This window comes from Chenopodium album, chromosome 21 (assembly GCF_948465745.1).
Source record: "Chenopodium album chromosome 21, dcCheAlbu1.1, whole genome shotgun sequence".
In the NCBI taxonomy this organism is placed as follows: domain Eukaryota; kingdom Viridiplantae; phylum Streptophyta; class Magnoliopsida; order Caryophyllales; family Amaranthaceae; genus Chenopodium; species Chenopodium album.
The window spans coordinates 30335437-30358297 of NC_137854.1; the positions used below are offsets into that span (position 1 = coordinate 30335437).

At 37.5% G+C, this 22861-nt stretch overlaps 1 protein-coding gene and 1 pseudogene across 6 annotated transcripts; both read right to left on the bottom strand.

The window, feature by feature from the left end:
* Nucleotides 1-64: 64 nt before the first annotated feature.
* On the bottom strand, nucleotides 65-5093 carry LOC145600131 (LRR receptor-like serine/threonine-protein kinase RPK2 pseudogene; annotated as a pseudogene). Of its 5 annotated transcripts, none has more exons than XR_014104248.1 (5): nucleotides 1648-5093; nucleotides 1222-1385; nucleotides 969-1069; nucleotides 752-805; nucleotides 65-429 (listed from the first exon to the last, which is right to left on the bottom strand). The product of XR_014104248.1 is annotated as an LRR receptor-like serine/threonine-protein kinase RPK2 pseudogene, transcript variant X5 (transcript). The 5 variants fall into 5 exon arrangements; XR_014104246.1 differs by having other exon boundaries at nucleotides 748-805; XR_014104247.1 differs by having other exon boundaries at nucleotides 933-1069.
* Nucleotides 5094-14138: 9045 nt separating this feature from the next.
* On the bottom strand, nucleotides 14139-19927 carry LOC145602540 (uncharacterized). The gene is made up of 6 exons (XM_081658732.1): nucleotides 19649-19927; nucleotides 19440-19523; nucleotides 17124-17244; nucleotides 16494-16796; nucleotides 15469-15534; nucleotides 14139-14418 (listed from the first exon to the last, which is right to left on the bottom strand). Exons 1-6 carry the CDS (start codon nucleotides 19834-19836, stop codon nucleotides 14329-14331), a joined length of 852 nt encoding a protein of 283 aa, XP_081514858.1. The 5' UTR covers nucleotides 19837-19927; the 3' UTR covers nucleotides 14139-14328.
* Between the last annotated feature and the right edge of the window lie 2934 nt (nucleotides 19928-22861).

Consider the following 22861-nt stretch of genomic DNA (forward strand, 5'->3'; position numbering starts at 1 on the left):
ATCACATGCCATTTTAACATTGACGATCTGATGGCAGTTTCACATCTGTGCAAAACTCTGTTCATCAGGCTACAAAAATGATACTTCGTAATTTAGTATTACACAACGCTCTTTGACGGTCACGAGTCAAGTTTTCCTTTACATATAAACTGCAAACAAATTACAACCATACAGGGTAACAGGGGAACTAGCTGGAAACCTGTCTACCATACATAAAACTGCAAACTTCAGATTCTCTGCCGGCTAGAGAAAATATAAAAGCTCAAGATTACAGGCCATTTTTAAAAAAATTTATACTGCAGGTAACAGGTCCTCTTCAATGTGCTGGTCTTATTATCATAATGCAACACAATGGCTCTCCTGGAAGTTTGGTGGTCGTAGACTCATAGCTTTTATCCAAGAAGGAATAAATCATGGAATCAGTTTCACCTACAGATATCAAAAGAGTCAATTTGACGCAAACAAATACAAGCTCCAACCCCCTCATCAATATACGTCGCAGTTAGGATGGGAAAAAGTATTGATGAGGGGAAAACAAATACTATGTATAATTTAGATTTTACTTGGTAACATATACTTGAAATGGAAATGCTATGTTTATTTTAAGACAACCCAGAGAAATATGTGAAGCTTAAGGGCAAAAAGGGAGTAATTTCTAACAAGTATTAATGTCTAACAGCTGAGGCAAACTAAAATGCTTAGTAGATGTGAAGTTAATGCATCATGACATTGATGAGGAGAGATTACCTACTGTCCATGATCATTTTCATCAAAAGCTGACAGCACATTGCCTTTCATTTCTCAACTGAAAAATAGGACAATTTTAGCTGTTAGACAATTTACCAAATTAACGGATACAATATACACAAAGAGAGCATTGCTTTCCTATATATTTCACAACTAACAAATTCAATGTACTAGGGGCATCTAACCATATTGCATCCAAGAATTCTCATGCTGTTTCACACCTTTGACTTGCAATTCTCATAAGAATATATATTCGATGACCACGCTTCGCTGCTGTATGTGGGTCGCCATCTAATGCTGATTAGATAAACAGGGATTGTCCCTGAAAAAAGGCATGAGAGAAAGTTGAACATCAACTCATCTCCATACATGTAACATCTGCAATAGTATATTGTTTGACCCCAGTGAAATCACAAGATCTTAAATTTAACAAAAGCAAAGGCAGCGTGTAGAAAGTTACGAATGGCTAACTACCTGGCAACGGACGAGTACAAAATCCCACAACATTAAGTGACCAAAATTGTCAGATACATCTCAGCATGGTGGAAGAAATAGAGGTCTATTTTAGAAAAACTTGGTCTCCTGCCTGACTTCTGATATTTCCATTGCCTCCAGCTGAACTTGTCTAAAATTCAGGGCTGAAAAACAAGAAAACAACTTAGGAGCTGCAGCATAGTATTGAACTATTGATAAGGAAATGATAACTAAGCTCCTCCTAGCATAGTATAAAACAAGATTCCTCATAAAAACATGATAAAAGGAGAAACATAAGTGCCCCTGCAGGTTTTGTCTTATGCAATATGCATCATAGACGGAGACCCCATTACCTAATAACAGAGGAGCAAATGAAAAGTAATTTAAGAGCATAATTTTTTTAATACAAATGAAAAGACGTAATACCTTGACTTCAAGAATAGATTTTTGACAAGTGGATCTATCACAAGGTACACCATGATGCTTTTGATTGGACATCACATTGTGCCATCAGGAACTCAGTTGTTTCAATTTCTCAAGAACCTGTTTCATTGATGGCCTAATAGCAAGTGACTCCACAGTACATGACAAAGCAAGCTGCAACATCTTTAACAAATTCTCTTCAGGCCCTGCTTCCCATAATTCCGAGTAGAAGAACTCAGAACACCTCCCCTCGTCCATCAGTAACATGGCCCATCCAACAATATTGAACCCATTACCATATTCAGAAAATGATGGATCAAGAGTTTTCTTCCCTGACATTAATTCTAAAAGCACAACACCAAAGCTGTAAACATCAGCCTTGTCCGAAACCCTACATGTGGTTGCATACTCTGGTGCCACATAACCAAATGTGCCTGCCACATCAGTTGTGGCATGGGTCTGAGAAACTTCAAGCAACCGAGCTAACCCAAAGTCAGAAAGATAGGCATTAAGCTCCTCATCCAACAAAATATTGCTTGGCTTGATATCCCTATGAACTATTCGAGGAACACATGAATAGTGGAGGTAGGCAAGGGCATGAGCTACATCATCTGTTATCTTGTATATTTCAGGCCATTTGACATTGTTTGCTGATCTGTCATGTATGAATGTCTCAAGGTTTCCCCCCGAAAGATAATTGTAAATCAAAAACATTTCAGTATCTCCTACATAGTATCCAATTAGGGTTACGAGATTCTTATGTCTAACTCTCCCTAAAGTCTTAATCTCTGCCTCAAATTGTTGGATTCCTTGGAATCTGCCTATGGACAACCTTTTAACAGCTACAAGATAACCTGGGACGAGTTCAGCCTTGTAAGTCGACCCGAACCCACCAGTACCAATCAAGTTCCGAATGCTAAAATTTCCAGTTGCACTAACCACATTATCATAAGTCAATTCTACTGGGGTATTAGCAAAAGTCACAACTACCTTTCTTCTCAGGCAAGAGAGTCTACCCAGCTTCTTTCTTCCAAACACAAGCCCAAGCACTATCACTAGGATAACGACAATTACAACTGAGACAGAAGTCGCTGCTGCAATTATCAAGGATTTCATTTTTCTTCGATGGTGCACTTTCTCAACTTCAAGGGGAACTGGCAGACCAGCTGGTGGTACCGAATAAGGATCAGGACATGAGTGCAGAAATTTATTACCCTTGAAGCTTGCACAATCACTTATATTTTGTAAGTGTGGAATATGACCCGTGAGATTGTTAAATGAAACATCCAACTCCACAAGATGGGACAAGGATGAGAAGGACCAAGGTATGTCATCAGTAAGCACATTGTGATCCAACAAAAGAATTTTTAGATTACTTGCATTTGCCAATGCACTAGGAATTGGTCCTTTGAGATTGTTTTCGGACAGATCCAAATCCTCAAGGTTAGTCAATTGACCAAGTTGTGGAGGAATCTCCCCAGTGAAGTTATTCCTGCCAAGAAGTAGTGATTTCAGATATTTCAAGTCTCCCAACTGCTTAGGTAGAGGCCCAGATAACTGGTTTCCTCTTAAATCAAGATTACTAAGCATATTCAAGTTACTGATATCTGATGAAATTGACCCCCACATCTGATTCTGGGCTACTTCAAAACTTTTTAGCTCTAAACAATCCTGAAGTAGCGTTGGATATATCTCCCCAGATATCTTATTAGCAGTCAGATTCACATAAACACCACGAACATTTTGACAACCAGATAACAACTTGCCAGGAAGAGACCCACTGAAGCCATTTTCATTCAGCAAAAGCTCATATGATACATTACCATTGAGAACAAACAACCCAGCTGACAAAGAAAATAAAGGCAATGAACCAGTGAATTTGTTATTCCCAAAATCATGTTTTATCACCAGACTATCATCTGACATTGCACCATATTGAACATTCGAATCAGGATCCCACATGTTGACACGGAAGTAAACATTGTGAATATCTTCTTCATCAAGATAATACAAATCATCCCTCTTCAAGGTCACACCACCACAATTGTGATTAACGGATGGCAGAAGAAGACCCGAAAGTGAGTTCCAACTAACATTCAAATACACCATGCACGAGACTTGAAGCTGCAAAGGGAAGCTTCCAGAAAGACCATTTGAGCTTAAATCCAAAAATGTCAAATTTCTACACATTGCAATACCCTCCGGTATAATACCATCAATATAATTCTGACCCAAATTCAGAGCTCTTAACGAGCAATACTTGGTCCAATTCCAAGGCAAACGACCGCCAATATTCGCTCTAGGCGCCCATAAAACCTGCAATGCAGGAATCATAAATACCTCTTCAGGAACACCTCCCACAAATGCATTATACTCGCCCCTAAAAATATCCAACGATCTATCATCACTATACTCAACCAAATTAGTCAGCACTAGAACAGCCAACTTCCGGCAATTACTAATCTCCCTCGGAATCGTATCCGTAAGACTATTTCTAGAAACATCCAAGACTCTAAGTTCCGACAAACGGCCAATCTCAGGAGGTATACTACCTTCCAAAATATTCCCATCAAGCAACAATGTCCTCAAATTCATACATTTTCCAATCTCAGCAGGAACATTACCAACAAGAAAATTATTCGAAAGCTTCAAATGAGTAAGATACCAACAATCATGACCCACATTAATCTTACCAGACAACTGATTATCAGACAAATCAAGAACCCTAATTTTCCCAGACCCAATTAAACTACCCGGAACTTTCCCAGTAAGCAAATTAAACGACAAATTAAGCAAACGAAGCGAAAACGAAGTAAGATTGCTTATCTCATTCGGGATCCTCCCGGAGAAATTATTCCCCTGAAGTTCAACCACCTCTAAACGCCGCAAAGATCCAATTTCCGCCGGAATCTCGCCGGAAAACCCATTATTAGCAATTGACAAAACCCTAAGCTCCGTCAAGTTTCCGACGGAAGAAGCTAGGGTTCCGGCGAGAACAGAAGAACCACCATTTCCACCCAAAAATGTAAGATTAACAGAAACCACTCTACCATTAACAGAGCCGCAAGAAACTCCACGCCACTCACAGTAGTGAGTCTTAGCAGTCCAGTTCGAAAGCACCCCAGAAGGGTCACTAGAAATGGCGGATTTGACAGCAAGAAGCGCTGATAAGTCTCCGTCAATGGCAGCAGTGGAGAAGAAGAAGGAGAAAGAAGAGAGAGAAAGAAGGAAGAGAAGAAGAGCTTGAATCGGCATTTTAATGGCGGATTAAGGAGAGAGAAAGAGGGTAGTTTCAGAGGTTAGAGAAGAAGAATGCAGGCGGCGGTAATGGAGTTTCCGACGACGGCGAGAATGTCGCCGGTGAGAAAAGCGGCATTCGCCGGAAAGAGGAGAGAGAAAGGAGGAGGAGAGAGAAAAAGAGTGAATGAAAGGATAAAATTGGAAATGTAATGATATGAATGTGTTAAAAGGGTGGAAAAGTTGGACGCATGTTGGACTTGTGAGGAGGGAGCTGACTAATTGACTGGTAACCGGAATTCGGATTCAAACCCACAAATATACCCAACTTCACTCAAATCACCTCTTTCTTTGTTTTTTTAATTGGTTTTTCTAGGTTTCAAATGTTCCAGATGTTTAAGGGGTAGATTTGTCTTTTTGGTTAACTAATTTTTCAAGTTTTGGTTTTTACAAAATTGTAGATTTGATTCTTTTGTTGGAAAAAAGAGAGGATTTTTTCACTTAATACCCTTAGGCCCTGTTCTTTTGAGCTTCTGGGCAGAACAAAGCAAAGCAGAGTAGATTTCAGCAGAACAGAGCAGATTGAAGCAGAGCAGAGCCGAGCCGAGCAGATATTATTATTATTATTATTATTATTATTATTATTATTATTATTATTATTATTATTATTACTACTACTACCTCCGTTACACGTTAAGTGCAACAAAGAGGCTTGCACACTTCCCAAGACAAAAAATGAAAAAGTTGATTAGCAAAAATGTGGGCTTGTGATTATGACAGAATTAGTAAATTAAGAATCTCAACCCAACCATCATTACCACCCACTGCACCACCACCACCACCACCCATGTTCGCCACCAACAACAACCGACACAACCACCAACCACCGAACGAACCACCGAAACCACCTTATCAACCACCGAAAGTACCATACCAGCCGCCGAAACCACCATACCAATGCACCACACTACCACCGAGATACAAAACCCCGCCTTAGACCTACTGAAAACCCCGCCATAAGCACCAAAAACCACCACCCACCCCGAAGGCATCACAAACCCACTTATAAAACCAGTCATAATCCCCCTTAATTCACCTCCCATATTTGCCAATTTTCCATTAGATTTGAGTTTTAAACTTAATCCTACATTCCGATCCACTTTCGCTTTTCAATTTCTAGGGTTCTAATTTCAAATTCGACAAAGGGGGCGGGGGCTCTCACGAGGAGGGGCAGCGACTTCTACAAGGAGGGGTTAGAGGTCGAAACGGCGGCCTTTGGTGGTCGTGGTGTTAACTGTTAAGGTCGCAGTGGTCGATGGTTTGTGGTGGTCGTGGTGTCGGCGGTGAACGGGTGATGTTGGTGGTATGGTTTCGGTGGTGTTGGTGGTAGAATTGATCTTGGGTTGGTGGTGTTTGCGGTGGTCATTGATGATGGTGGTGGTTGCAGGTATAAGAGAAGAAAGGGGGCAGGAGAGAGAAGGGGGTGATTATTGATTAATTAAATTTGGGTTAGTAAATTAAGAAATGTTATTAATTTTAAATTGGGGGCATTATGGTAATTTCATTTTAAAAAATTTACCTAAAAAGGAAAGAAATTTTTTGTTGCACATAATATGTAGCATCCGTTTTTGGAAAATGTTGCACAAAACATGTAACGGAGGTAGTATTATTATTATTATTAGTTATAAGTATTATTATTACTATTATTATCATTATTATAATTACTATTATTATTAGATATTAATTATTATAATATTATTATTAATTATTAATTATTATTATTAATATTAATTTTTAATAATATTATTATTATTAAATATTAAATATTATTAAATATTAATTATTATTATTAAAAATTATTATTTATTATTATTATTATTAAATGTTAATTATTATTATTATTATTACTATTAAATATTAATTATTATTATTATTATTAAATATTAATTATTTATTATTATTAAATATTTATTATTATTATTATTAAAAATTAATTATTATTAAATACTAATTATTATTATTATTAAATATTAATTATTATTATTATTAAATTTTAATTATTATTATTATTATTAAATATTAATTATTATTATTATTATTATTAAATATCAATTATTATTATTATTATTAAATATTAATTACTAATATTATCAAATATTAATTATTATTATTATTACTATTATTATAAAATATTAATAATAATTATTATTATTAAATATTAAATATTTATTATTATTTAATATTATTTATTTATTACTATTATTATTAATTATTAATTCTTATTATTATAATAATTCAATATTAAGTATTAATTTTAAGCAGAGCAAAGCAGGGTAAAGCAGAGTAGAGCAGATTGGAGTAGAGCAGAGCAGATTTCAACAGAGCAGAGAAAACCAGAGCAGATTTCAGCAAAGCAGAGCAGAGCAGCTCTAAAGAACAGGGCCTTATTTTATCACATTATTCACCAATCACCATATATCAATTACATTTTGAAATTCGCAATTAGATTCTTTACATACTTGCTACATCTTAGTAGGGGTAAAAGTAAATCCGATTAAAATTGAATCGAACCAAAAACCAAACCAAATTAGTAATTCGGTACTAATTCGATTTGGTTTTTTATTAATTCCGATTTGATCGATTTGGAAATATTAAAAATATGGATTACGGTTTGGGCTCGATTTTGGTGTTTAGAAAACCGAAAATCGAATTACAAACCGAAATTTGACCCATTACATCAAGTTCAACCTTTTCCCCTTTCATATATATACCAGAATAATTTCTCAAAATCTCACTCTATCACAAAGAACGCATCTAACAAAAAAAATGGTTGAATGATTGCATGAATTTTTTGGGTGAAGTTTGGGTTTTGGGTCTGAATGTTGCGCAAGAAGGGATAAATTTCGGTTCTGATTGGATTCTAATTAGAAAACTGAATTACTTCACTTTGGTTTGGATTGGACTGAATCTTAATTTGGTTTGGATTCTGGCTTAGAAAACTCCAAAACCGAATTGATTCGAATTGGATTTAGTTTTAGCTATTATCCAAACCACAAACCAAATTTTCACCCCTATTCTTAGTAATCCAATATGTTAGATTTCGTTCGTTATTACTATAATTTTCAGTTTGGTTATATTCTATAGGTCATATAAACAATAAAAAATGACAGCAAAAGAGTGAAAGCTACTTTTTTCTGGCCTCCTGTGTTTTGGTTTTTTTTTAAAAAAAAAAAAATAGAAAACTTGAAACAAAAAACAATACTCTAAGGGTTCATTTGACATTGATGTGGTTTTCTGTTTTATGGTTTTCTGTTTTTTAAAATCATATGATATATGTCACATAACGAATCAAAAATTATTTAAACTTATTAAAATCATGATAATTTTGAAAAATGACAACTGCAAAGTGTAAACACCTTTTTCTTGTACCCTGTTTTTGGTTTTTAGTTATAACAAAAAAAAAAACAAAAAAAAAAAAAAAAAAAAAAACAAAAAAAAATAACAAAAAAAAAAAAAAAACAATGTCAAACAAGCCCAAGCCGCTTGTTTTGAATCCTATCTAGAGCATTATATCTGTATAACTCAAGTGTTTAGAACTCCTCTCCCGATTCTAGGAGATATTGGGATCAATTCTTATCACCTTTGTCTTTGTGGCTCTTTAAACACCAAAAAAAACATTCCTTAACATTTGTGTCAACACAAAATAGTACTCCGTATTCTACTCTGTGTTCCTCAATATTACTATTGACTATTACAGCTTATTTGCATGTATATGACGACTTAACACTTCATTTTAAATTGTAAATAAATTTACTACATTCCTTAATATTTGTAACAGTGGCGTAAAATATTTTTGAAAACCACATTTATTAGTGTTTGTATCGACCATTACTGTGCATATATGATGACTTTAATACTTTATTTGTAATGTAAAAAAAAAAATTTCCTATTTATAGGAAAAAATAAAGCTATACTAGGCCATAAATCTCTTATAGGTCAACTCAACTTGCGTTAGCTACGGAGCTCTTGGGGGTTGGGGGGATTGTAAGGAAATATCTAGTACAAAGTGCCTCGATTGGGGTTTAATCCCACAACCTCATAGTTATGACTTATGAGATGCTTATTCTTTTTTTTTTTTTTTTTTTTGACAAAAGAGCTATCAAATAAAAGGAACAACAACCAAAAAACAACAGTCAACCCAAAAAAAACTAAAACAGAAAATACAACAACTGACGACGTCGGGCACAACCAGCCAACCAGTGAGCAGGATTGACCCACAAACGAGGAACCTTTTGAACCTGGCAAACTAACAAAGACTGAACCGAAACCCGCAACTCCTGAATGAGCCACCAAGCAGAGATTTCCATTGAACCAGAAGGAGGAAGAAGAGCAAGGAGGGCAGCACAATCTGTATAAATCCGGATTTTCAAAAAACCTTTACGAATCGCAAACTCCAAACCCCATATACAAGCCTGAAGCTCAGATTGCAACGCTGAACTAGCCATAAAAGCCCGACAACCACCTCCTAAGACCTCAGAAGAATCAAGATCACGGACTACCCAGCCTGCGCCCGCCCTGTTAGTAGAACAATCCCAGGCCCCGTCTACAATCAAGCATGTCGTCGGAGAAATATAAGGTAACCCCCGCAAACACAACCACTGAACATCCTGCTTGGCCTCCAAACTAATCGAACGAGAGGACCTCACAAGCCGCTTCCAATCTAGAGCGTGCATATTACGAAGAACCCAATCTGATGCCAGGCCAACAATTGACCCAGGCGACCAAACAGCTTTCCTAAACCTCAAATGATTCCGAGAAATCCAAATCGCCCAAAGGAGAGCAAAAAACGAAGCTATACCCTTCCAATTTCTCGTAGACGAAAAGAGAGAAATTGTTCTTGAGAACCAAATACTAAATGGAGGAAACTGCATAAGATCCCATTGGATGTCCAACGCTCCAGACAGCCAAATAGTACAGATAGCAGGACAATCTCTGAAAGTATGAGACACGGATTCCACATCCATATGACAAAATGCACAAACCGGATCAACAGGGAGACCTCGAGAATTGAGAATAGACGCCAAAGGAAGCGCGTCGTATAGCAATTTCCATCCAAATATTTTCCACCTCGGAAGAATTGGTAAAGCCCAAAACTTCCTCCACCATGCTTGAGAGATTTGAGATGGATTACCTAACCTGACCCCAGGCTCACAAAGAAGGGCATACGCAGATTTCGTTGTAAAAACACCATCCCTGGCAAACTTCCAGTAAACAAAATCATCCATTAAACGCACAGGTCGATCCAACGAAAGAATTCTAGTAGCAGAGCTAGAATCAAACAACCCATGTATAACAGTAGCATCCCACGCGCAAGAACGCGGATCAAGTAAAGAAGACACAAGAGTCGGACGAACCGACTCGGACGAAAGATCCTTAAAATGAACTGGTCCCCCCGGAACCCAAGAATCCTCCAAAATACGAACTCGAGAACCCGAACCAACCTTCCAACACAAACCTTTCGACAGCAAGGACATCCCTGAAATAAGACCCCTACAACCCCAGGAGGGACGAGAAGTCGAAAACAAATCAGTAGAACTAAGAGCCGGATACTTCGCCGTCAGAAGCCTAGAAACCAAAAGCTGAGGGCACTGAATAATTCGCCAACTCTGCTTCGCCAACAGTGAAGAATTAAAAGGGGAAATACTACGAATTCCCAATCCTCCTAAACCCTTCGGAAGATGGAGCAACGACGAAGACCGAAGAGCCAACCCTCGGTTAGAAGAAGAAGATTTCCACCAGAACCTGGCTAACAAATTATCCATTCTAGAACATATAGAATCAGGAATTTTGAAAACAGACAGGATGTGATTAAAGGAGGCAATGAGCACTGAGTTAATAATAACAAGCTTAGCTGCCGGCGAAAGCCGAAGAGCTGTAAAGGCCTGTAGACGTTTGGCCACCTTGTCCAAGAGAAAACCAAACTCAGAGCATTTACTACGACCTAAATCAACAGGAAGGCCTAAATAAGATCCCAATCTAACTTCAGAGCGCATTTTCAAACAACCAGACAGATATGCTCGGTAATCCTCAGGAGTGTTAGGACTAAATTTGACAAACGACTTTTGCAAATTAAGCATTTGACCTGAAATATCACAAAAGTTAGAGAGCACCTGCAACACCTGTTCACAAGCCTGAGGAGAAACCTGGAAAAAAAGCAACGAGTCATCGGCAAAGAACAAGTGTGAAATGGAAGGAGCCCCCCTAGCAATTCTAATACCCTGAAAAAGGCCTTTTGATTCTGCCTCACGCAGCATAGCCGAAAGAACCTCCATGCATAACACAAATAGATATGGAGATAGCGGATCTCCTTGACGAAGACCACGTTGAGGACAGAAACCCTCTGTAGGTGACCCATTAACCAACACCTGGTAAGAAACTGTAGATACACACTGCATAATCAGATGAATCCAATAAGGAGGAAACCCAAAAACCTGAAGAACCCGGCACAGAAAGTCCCACTCAACTCTGTCATATGCTTTATTCATGTCTAGCTTCAGTGCCGCATAAAAACGTTTCCTAGCTTTGGAAGCATTCATAAATGAAAGAATCTCATGCACCATTAGGCAATTGTCAGACATCAACCTACCAGGAACAAAGGCATTCTGAAAATCCGACACAATGTCGGGTAGTATCCAACGTAGACGGCGAGCAAGACACTTAGCTATGCATTTATACAGAACATTACAGAGGCCTATCGGTCTAAATTGAGAAACAAGTTCAGGATGATCAACTTTAGGAAGCAAAACTAAGAATGTCCGATTCCAGTCCTTAAGTAAATAGCCATGAGCAAAAAAGAACTGGACAGCATTCACCACCTGATCCCCCACTTCACTCCAATAGGTCTTAAAAAAAAGCTGAAGTAAAACCATCAGGTCCTGGAGATTTATCATCATCAATACTAAACATCGCCTGCCTAATATCATCAGCCGAAAAGGGAATTAGAAGGGACTGACGATGTCTATCAGACAAAGAAGGGAGGTCAAGGGAATTCCAAGGGAATTGAGAAACAGGAGGACGATCCAAATTCCTACTGTATAAGGATCTGTAAAAATTAAGAACCAGAGAACGAATATCCCCCGCATCCGAAAACCAGGTACCTTCATTGTCCTTAAGCCCTAGAATAGTGTTCTTCCGACGTCGGGCCTGAACTACAGAAAACAACAACCTAGAATGCTCATCACCAAATGCATCCCGCTTCACTTTAGCTCGTTGTCTCCAAAAAAGAAAAGCCGCTTCGGCCTCCTTTACTTTTTCCATTCTAAAAGTGCTAAACAGACAACGACTACTCCTGGAATCAAGATTAATAGAAGCACTAGTGACATCCGCAACCAAAGCTTTCCAATCAATGCCCCACATCTTTTTATGAGAAACACACCAAGCTAGTAGACGATGACGAAGAACACATAGTCTCTTAGACAAAGAAAACATAAGAGACCCAGGAATATGTTCAGCAAAAGTATTTCGAACCATAGCAGCGACATCCCTAGAGTGTAGGCACCAATTTTCAATTCAATAAGGACGCTTGAATCTACCAGAAGGCAAAGAGTCACATAGAATAATAGCCGCATGATCAGAAAACAAAATGGGCTGATGATGAACAGAGGTAGCCGGCCAATCCTGAAGCCAATGGGAAGTAGCATATGCCTTATCTAATCTCTCAAAAGTAGGGTCCATAACTGTTCTCCCGTTAGTCCAAGTGAAAGAAGGTCCAGAAAACGGAATATCAAGTAACCCATTGTCCAATTTCCACTGTATAAAGTCATGACGACCTGGAATATCAAGATTACCTCCGACCTTATCCGATAAATATTCAACCTGGTTAAAATCCCCAACTAACACCACATTCGGATAAGAAGCTAAAATATCAGCAATTTCCGACCACACAATCATACGATCAGAAACCTGAGGCGCCCCATACAGAAATAAGACATGTTTTATAACCAAATTTTCCACAACTCGACACAAAATTATATGCGAAGAAACCAAGAGAGGGTCAATCAGAATTGGGGCAAACCACAGCACACAAAGCCCACCACTGAGACCCGCTGAATCCACACCTACAAAACCTGAACATGACAAAGAAGATAACTTATGCATTACAGAATCTACAGACACCATAGTTTCAGCCAAAAAAATAATATCAACCCCACAAGAGCGGACTAAGGACGCGATGTAAGGAACTTTAGGGGAGTCCGCCTGACCCAAACCCCTACAGTTCCACGCCATAATCTTCATCTATCACCTTGTGGCCTTGAATGGGCGGCCACCAAGCCCTCAGAAGAAGAACCAGAAAGAGACATCTGATCTGGAAAAGAAATACCAATTCCTTTACGCTTCTTAAACGGGAGCCAAAATAAACCACTAGTATCATCAATCTCCGAACCTATTTTCTCAGAATAGAACAGAAAATTCGTAGCAGACCTCGAAGCCGATCTCTTCTTAAAATAGACTAATATAACCCTTTCTGACAGCGAAGAGCATCGAGCTGGCTTTTTCATTGAAACTGACAAAAGAACTAAATAGATTTGGTCGTTTAAGCGAGAAGAATCTCGGTTTGAACCTCGAGGGTCGAGGGGAGTGAGCTGATTGGGTAGTTGATTGGGTAGTAGTATTGGTGGATGATAGTTGATAGGACTCTCGACCAAGGTGGTTTTTTTGTGGATCGTGTAAGGGATGCTGGAGGGTTAAGAGAGGAGGTTGGTTCGGTGTTTGGCCTGATTTATTCGGAGTAAGGTTAATGTGTATGAGATGCTTATCACTGTAACAATTAAGCATTGCTTGCAGTAAAGAAATTCAATTTCATTACTCCATTATACTGGTATATTTATATCAGTTACTTGGTATAAATTTAGATTTTGAGGTCAAAGGCCATTGGATCAAAAAGATTCTAGAAAGCATCTTAATGAAAGCTTATTAAATAATGTTTTTTATATACTACTCCGTATTATTAAATGTAATTAAGCTTTATTAATAGAATTCCCTATGATTGCAAGTTACAAGTTGGAAAATACCTACAATTAGGCCAAATATACTTATCATTTTGTAATCTTAGTCATCAATTTTTCCAAAGTTGCCTACCTAGATTGTATATATAATTCAAGAGGTCAGTTATCACTTTACTTTGTGAGCATATAAGTATATACATGTCTTCCTAACTAACAAAGGAGAAAAAAATGCCGCAAAGTGAATAAATTTACTAAAAAATGATATGCTTTGGGCATAAGTTGAATAATCCACAAAAAAAATAAACTAGGCATGACAATCATACTATAAATGACAAAGATAAGAGCCATCTTCCACTCCCTAAGTTCCTATATAAAATTAACTCATACATCAAAAACTCTACCCCAGGACCGACCTAAAAGAAACTGTTACAACGAACAAAAATTATACAGTATCTGAGGATGTGTTGGCCTTGCGAGATCTCTTCCTCTTTCGAGGCCTGCTTCTCTTCGTATCACTATCAGTCTTGTCAGCCTGCAATACATTCATGTATCAGTGTGAGATAATAGCTTCAATAGCCATGCTAGCAGATTAGTTTGGTCCATGGGTAGCACAAAGGCCAATGGAGGAATTTGAATCTATGACCTTAGTCTTTATCATTAAGCCAAAACATCATTGGCAGGCATGCAATACAAATTATTGTGCAATGGCGTTTAATGCTCTATAGAACATGTATGAGCCTGATAAGATGACTAGCACATTCTACTGCTTTAATAAGAAGCTAAACCACAATAAACGAAGCCTGCTTCCACATGCCAACTGATGCAAAGAACATAGAACAGTATTGTCGAAGAAAAAACCCTGAAACTTCTTTATTAGATTAAGCATCTAATGCACATTTCATGCTTGAGGTAGCAAGGAGTCTAATAAATACGGTATAAACAACTGAATAATGAAAGAAAGTTGGGGAAGGAGAACCGCAGGTCAACACCAGTAATCCTAGAAGACTGCTTACGAGTTCGGTAATCAGTCTAGTCACTATTTTTTACCTTAAAATCTAGCCAATACCCAGAAAGGTCATACTTTACAGACACATATTTGCCAGACTTATACCTAATATGACTGAAACATGACACCCCATTGGCAAGATAGGTAATGTTAGATCTTGAGATATAGGACTATGAAATATAACTATAAACAAGATCCTTAAAGCGCTTGCAAACTATTTCATTTTTGTTCTAACAACAGAGCAAGCAAAACAGTCAACAGCTTTTCTTCAAGACTTAACTCAGCTTAAACAAATAGCTTTATAAATGTTTGACAAAATGTGAAACATTAATTAAAACTTCAAAAGAACTCAATAACCCCCAACCCATCCAAAGTCTTCTCTTGACACTTCTTCCCTCCACAATCCACACTCCTAAAAACAGGAAAAAAGAGAGTAACATAGCCATCTCCATAACTATTCCATTACCAGAATTTCATAGCATTCATTAGTAATTTATTGATAGCAAATGCAAAATCTGAACTGCATTGCTGCAAATTCATCAACGTAATAGATAAAAGATAGCTTGAAAGGCTTACCTTCCCAGCACTAGGACCCGAACTGCTAATAGTTTTCTTCTTTTTGCACGACAGCGGGTTTGGACCCTGCAAGGTTGGGCGGAACAATGAAAGCCTATGAGTTAGATGACCACATAAAACAAAATGATGAAACAGGAAGAAATACATCATCATCAAGTGTATTAGCACCTTTAAAATAGCCTTAATCATGAGGGGAAAGAATAACAGATACTAGGTATACTCCATTACTCATAAGTCCAACATCAGTGATGGATACAGGTACATTCAGATTATGTCCTTGATTGACCAGAGCAAGAGATCTTGTAATTCAAACCCTAGATCTGAAATAATTTCACTACAGCACCTTCATGACCACTAAATACGGGTAGAAGGCCAGGCTGAAGGTATGTGTAAGTAAGTTTCCCCCTATCCTTCCTTTCTCTACTCTATCAATCTCCATCCTGATAATAAAGTCATATTTATTTAAGACGTGTATCCTAGGAATGTCCTGCATCATGCCATATTGCACCAACAGCCAATATCTAGGAACAAAGTACGAGTCAGAGCAATTAAACTCTCAACCTTGGGAAAGGCTACAAAAAAAATATGATTCCATATACCACTGTCCTTAACGGTTGACGTAACTGTCAAAGTAATATAGCTGCCATTAGGTTCCTAGGTTCCATAGTTCCAGTATATAATCAGGAAGAATAAATCTTTGGTAACCTATACCATAGGACTAATAGAATAATCTTCTATTTGATTTTGGAAACAGGTTCCAGTTGTGCAGATATACTACTCAAAGCATCGGAACTACTCTACAAACCTTTTTGTACATCAATAATACTTAAATGTCAATGTTCCTAAAGTAGATCAAAGCTAATGAGAAATGGCTCCTTTTTCCCAACATGTTAGACCACTAAAGAGGCTAGGAGGAGCCAGGGAGAATGGCACACACACACATGCAGTGAGATTATACAAAAATAAATAAATAAATACAGAAAAAGTACACGTATGTGATTTCATCAGGTGTAACGGATTATAACCTTTGCTCTTTTCTTTTTAAATTGAGCCTTGTCTTTTGCATGAATTGCATCTGTCTTACTAGGCACTCGATTTACTACAGGCTGACCCGGCAAATCCTCATCGTCAGTTCCTTCCTCTGCCAGGTCCTTTAATTCCTTGGTATTCAATATGCCCTTTACTCTCTTTTGTAACAACTTATATTCTGAATCAGTCACATGTAGCCTTTCTTCTTCAGCAGCCTTCACAAAGTCACGCTGATATGATGAAAGTTGCTCAAGAAATACAGCATTTCGCAAACCAAACATCACTGGGACTCCAGGTACCTGTGAAGAATTCAGAACAATGATTTAGTGATATGAATCCAGTCAGGAACATCTTCATAAACTTAAGACTGTGTTTGGATGACAGTCACAGAAGCAAGAGGGGAAAAGGTAAGCAAGAGGGGAAAAGGTAAGCTTACCCTCTGCACCAATCCAGCATTGTAGAGCTTTGAATAATTATGGTACTGGTTAAATACTTAAGGCTATAATGATATATTCTATCATTGAGCAGTTCGTAACAATAAATCTCTTTTGAATAAATATTGAATTCTTAAGTACCATCATAGAAGATTAAAAATAATAGAGAACAAAGGCAATAACTAAAGTTACCTTTCGGGACTTCTTTCGTAACTCAATGTCTTGTGTAGCAACAAAGAAGTGTTCAGGATTATTTTCTCCAATAACTTCTATTATACAATTTAAGGCACTTTCCTGATCTCCATGCTCACATCTGCCACAAAGTCAAGTGTTTAAATATATCAAGGAAACTCATTGTTTTGATCAAAGCAAATCTGCAAACAAAATTCTTTACGGTAGTATCATACATAAAAAACCCATGCAACCATTGAAAAGTTAAACAGCCAAAAGACTCCAGGAAAATCTTTAAATTTACCAAGCATAAGCCTCTTCAAGCACACAGTGACACAGACAGATGACACTAAACATATTTAGATGCCATACCCAATCCATCAAAGTGCCTTTTCAAAATATATCAATGTTTCTTTGACTGCCTAGTCAGACAGAAACTGCAATAATGTATCATAAAACATCTTACAAGAAGTCAGTATACAAAGAATATGGATGCCCTCAGTCTACAATCTATCTCTAATTGCCTAAGTCAGACAGAAACTGCTACTAAGGGCAACAATAAATCATGAAACAACTTACAAGAAAAATCAGCTAAAATGGGAGTATTTAATTCAAGTAATTTAGGTATAAGGTATGGGTTTCCGTTCCTTTTTACTTGACCCACTTTGACTTTTACACTATTCACCACCCTTCCTTTGACTGTCTTTTGTGGATTATATGTAAGGACAAATATATTCGTGTGGGATCTTGTTAGCACCATCTCAATATATACCATAATAATATATAACTTTAAATAATTTTTACGTATGGAGGATTAAAGTTATTGAAGTTAATTTCTGCATTGGGCAAACGTGATAACTGAAACAGGTCAAGGAAAAAAGAATGAAGGAAGTACCTTAAACCCACAAGGTATAGAGTTTAGAAACACAAGGAGGGAAAAGGTGGGTATGACTCAATCCATATCTTCAGGTATCAAATAAAAAAAAAATGTTCATTGCTGAACAAAGCCAAGCACATAGTATTGTCTATCAAATCTGACTCATACCACTCAGGCCCCTGAATATGGATGCTCTAACTGCCTAGTCACGCACACACTGCTACTAATAGCAACCTTATATCATAAAACATCTTACAATAAAAATCAGTCTAAATGAACATAGGAGGCTCGATCAGCTTATGGGGGTGTTTGGTTTAGAGCTTTTTGGAGAAAAAAGTGTTGTAGGACCATTTCAAAAAACTATTTGGGGTTTTTGGTAAAGAGCTGTTTGAAATAGCTTTTTAAATCCAAAAAAAAACTCTCTTTCAAAAAGCTCATATGAGGAGCTATTTGAAAGAGCTTTTAGCTTTTTGGTCGTTGATACATTGAAACAACAAATAACTAGCAGCTATTTACCAAACACTAATACACAAACAATTAATTACAATCAGCTAGTTGAAACACCTAATGCAAACAACTATACCTCTTTGCCTCCCCCTTTCTTATTTAGATAAGTTCAAAACAAGTTCAGATTTCCAATTTTCCATCAAATTTAGGACAAAATGAGGTGCAAAAAAGAACTAAAAAAGGGTTTCCAAATAAGAGTGAATTCAGCTAAGCAACGAAGCCAAGGATGAAGCCTTGATATATATTCATAAAGTAGATCAAAAGGCATAGGTCAGTAATTCAAAGGGAAAAAATACAATACTGAGCATTTTAAATAGCCGATGCCTGACATCAAAGAAGGAAATCACAGAATAAGATGACCATGACAACAAAATCACTTAAAATTTGGAAATAGAAGATGTCAACAGAATTTCAGGTGCAGCTCCACTCTCACCTTCCTTCCAGATCCCCCCAACCTCCGTTTTTTTTTTGTTCGCATATTGTTTTTGTACACAAGGGATGTCAAGCACAAGAGAAAGGAAGCACCTCGGTAAAAACCCGGGAAATTAAAACTGAGCATTACCGGAAACTAACAAGAGGCATTACAGTTGAATTACATAACCTAGCATTATAACTTTAAAACTGAGCATTACCGGAAACTAACAAGAGGCATTCCAGTTGAATTACATAACCTAGCATTATAACTTTAAAACTGAGCATTACCGGAAACTAACAAGAGGCATTCCAGTTGAATTACATACCCTAGCAGTATAACTACACTACTAATTACACACTTAATATATGATTTTAACATTACATTACAAAGTAAAACAACACATTTCACACAATGGAACATTAATTCAAAATTGTTATACAAAACCCAACAAAATAGCATAGTTATGCAAACATTAAAACAAATTCCAATCCAAATTAAATTAAAAACTGCAAAAAAGAAGGGAAAATGAAAAGCAAACCTAGCAAGCTTGTAATCTCTCCGAGCAACACGATATGATTCAGCATGTGATTTTCCAAGAGACTTCAACTCTTCAATAACACATCTAATCAAAAAACAAAAATATACCCATTAAAAATTAATACTTGTAAGAAATTAACCAAAAACACAGAAAAAAAATAAATATATAATAATATTGTAGTACTAAATACAATGAAAAGTAGAAATTACTTGGTAGTGAAGAGCTGAACAGAAGCACCAAGAGTGTTAGAGACAGTAGTTTCAGGAGAAAGATGATTAGAAACAAGGTGATGAACAAAGGTGCCGTCGCAAAGAACTTTGAATGGTTCTCGAAAACCAAAGCAAGCAGTGTAGAATCTGACGGTTTTTCTGTGACGCTTTTGCTTTTTGAATCTCATTGTTCAGGAGTTACAATTCAAGAGGGTGGTGGCTCGTCGGGAAGAGGAGGGTGAGATGATTTGAGGTTTTTTCGACAATTGTAAAACGAGCGCTGCCAGTTAATATTAACGAAACCTGTCAATATAGTGGCAAAGTGATAGATTGTAGAGCCGGTAGGCCTTGTAGCGAGGCTATATAAACGGAGGGTTGAGAGTGATTGAGAAGTGTCTCGTAGGGGTAGATTGGTCATTTCATGCGGAATTTAAATTTTGTCATTTTAGATTCAGTAGTACAAAATACACGTTCCGTGGTACAAAATATAATTATAGTGGTAATTAAAAAAAAGTTTCAAATGTCTAATTAGGTTGTCAAATAATACCATTACAATTCAGTGGCACAAAATACATTCCCAGTGGTACTCAATGCGGTTTTACTGGTACTTATAAAAAAATCCTCAGTGGTACAAAATATACTCTTAGTAGTTGTGGTCCCAATTTTTTTTTTTTTTTTTTTTTTTTTTTTAGTTTTTGCACATAAAACCATTTCTGAAAAGTTATAGTGGAGCCCACCAGGGTCGGTCCAGAGGGGTAGGCCTCGAGTGCGACCGCCTAGGGCCCACGCCAGAATGGGCCCAAATTTTTTAAAAAAAAATCAATTTGCATAGCTGTAGAATTTAAGGGCTTGTTTGACATTGTTTTTTGTTTTTTGTTTTCAATTTCCAGTTTTTTTGAAAACAAAAAACCAAAAACAGAAAACAAGAAAAAGGTGTTTCCACTTTTTTGTTGTCAGTTTTCATAATTATTTTGGTTTTAATAAGTTTGACTATCTTTTGGTTCATTATGTCACATATATCATATGATTTTAAAAAACAAAGGGATTTTATCACTGGTACCCTCAAAGATTTGACTTTTATCAATGATGCACCTCATTAAGTTTTCATTATCAGCGGTGCCCCTAATATTTTCACCTAATTGCTACAGTGATCATATGTTATTAAAACGTTAATTAAACGTTAACTTGGGGTTTTTGGCTTGTTAAAATCTAATCTTGCTAAGGATTTGGGCGTTTAAAATCTAATCTTGGAGAGTGACTATTTAAACGTGATGCTCTTCGCAGTCATGCTATGGGATCTAGTGGTTTTCACCTCATTATTGAGGATATTCTTGCTTTATGTAATAGCTTTGTTAAGGTGTCTTGGTCTTTTGTGAAGAGAGGAGGGAATAGACTCGGTCACGAGTTGGCACATCTCCAGCCTTGGGAGTGTAGTCGATGTCTGTGGGAAACTGACTTCCCTTCTCGTATCCTGTTTCTTGCTTCAAGTGATATGAGTATTTAAGCTTGTCCTTTGGGGTTGTTAAAAAAAACTAACCATCCGAAGCTAGTACAAACAACACATTTATCCAAATTTTCTATTACTTGGGACGATTCATCAACATTTTCTCCAAACTTTCATCAATTTCTACAGAGTAACTACAGCAAATTCAAGTGTAAACTGGAAAAACTTCAATGAAAAGCACAAAGATAAGCCCTAAAAATCTTAGATCTACATAGCCATTTACTAAAATTAGCACATAGATTTGTTACAAAGAACTTTTAAGTTGCTTAAACCAGATTATTGACGATAAAGCTATTGCCTGAAATTGAACGGTTTTTTAGCTATGTCACGCTCTAATCCTTCTCCTCATACAAGAAAAAAACCACCGAAAAACACTATTTGGAGACCTCGTAAAAGCTCTTACTCGAAGAAAAGTATTGGGATAATATCAAATATGTAAATATTGTTAAAGAGATATTATTGTGCCTATCTTAGGAAGTATATCTTTTAGAGAATATTAGGGTTAAGCACTCTAGTATATATGTTTGTATTGTGGCCGTGAAACAGATATGAGAAATACAGAGAATTCATTGAGATTATTTTATCATGGTATCAAGAGCTTAAGGTTCGATCTAATTTGTTCAACCTTATTTTCATAATCAACGAGTGGAAAGGGGTGAGAGTTCACTAAAAATTTTTTTTATTTTTTTATTTTTTCTTGTGAGATTTTGTGATCATCGATGGGTGATGGTGGAAAGACAACCAAGGTGGACCTCACGTTTCACCTTGGCTCGAGTGATGCTCCTGGCAGTGTGATTACTCCTATTCAACTTAGGGGTGAGAACTATGACGAGTGGGCTAGGGCTGTGCGTACGGCTCTAAAGGCCAAGAGGAAGTTTGGCTTCATTGATGGGTCGGTTTCAAAGCCGAGTGATGCAGAGAAGATAGAGGATTGGGTGGCTGTGCACTCCATGCTCGTGTCATGGCTGACCAATACTCTAGATCCGATTGTTCGGTCCACGATTGGTGATTATGATGATGCGCAGCTTCTTTGGAACAACCTTAAGAATCGATTCTGTGTAGTCAGTGGAACTCGGGTTTGTCAATTGAAGAAATCGATTGGTGATTGCAAACAGGGGCCGAGTGAAACAATTGCAGCCTATTTTGGTCGTTTGTCGAAAATTTGGGACGAGATGAATGCCTATATCTCTGTCCCAAATTGCTCTTGTGGTGGCTGTACATGCAACATTGTTGCTCAGGTGGAGAAAATTCGTGAAGCAGACTATGTTCACTATTTTTTGATAGGGCTAGATGATGCTTATGCTCCTATTCGAGGCCAATTATTGGCTCAGGAACCCCTGCCAGGTGTAGACAAAGCCTATCAACAGGTTACTCAGGCGGAGAGATTGCGTGGGGGTGAGGCTTCTATGGTCTCGGCACGTGAGAATGCGGTGGCTTTCAAGGTTCAATATGACTCGAAGCCGAAGCAAAGGTCGGGTGATAATAGTGACAAATTTTGGGCTCATTGCAATCGTGAAGGGCATGACGAGTCCGGGTGTTTTCAAATCCATGGTTTCCCGAAGTGGTGGGGAGATAGACCTCGTGGTGGTCGAGGACCGGGGCGTGGAGGTGCTGCAGTAGCACGTGGAGGCAGAACAGGTGGACGTGGGAGAGGGGGGGCAGCAGCTCCTGTTCGTGCTCATAAGACAGGGGGGCAGTCCTCTTCCCAG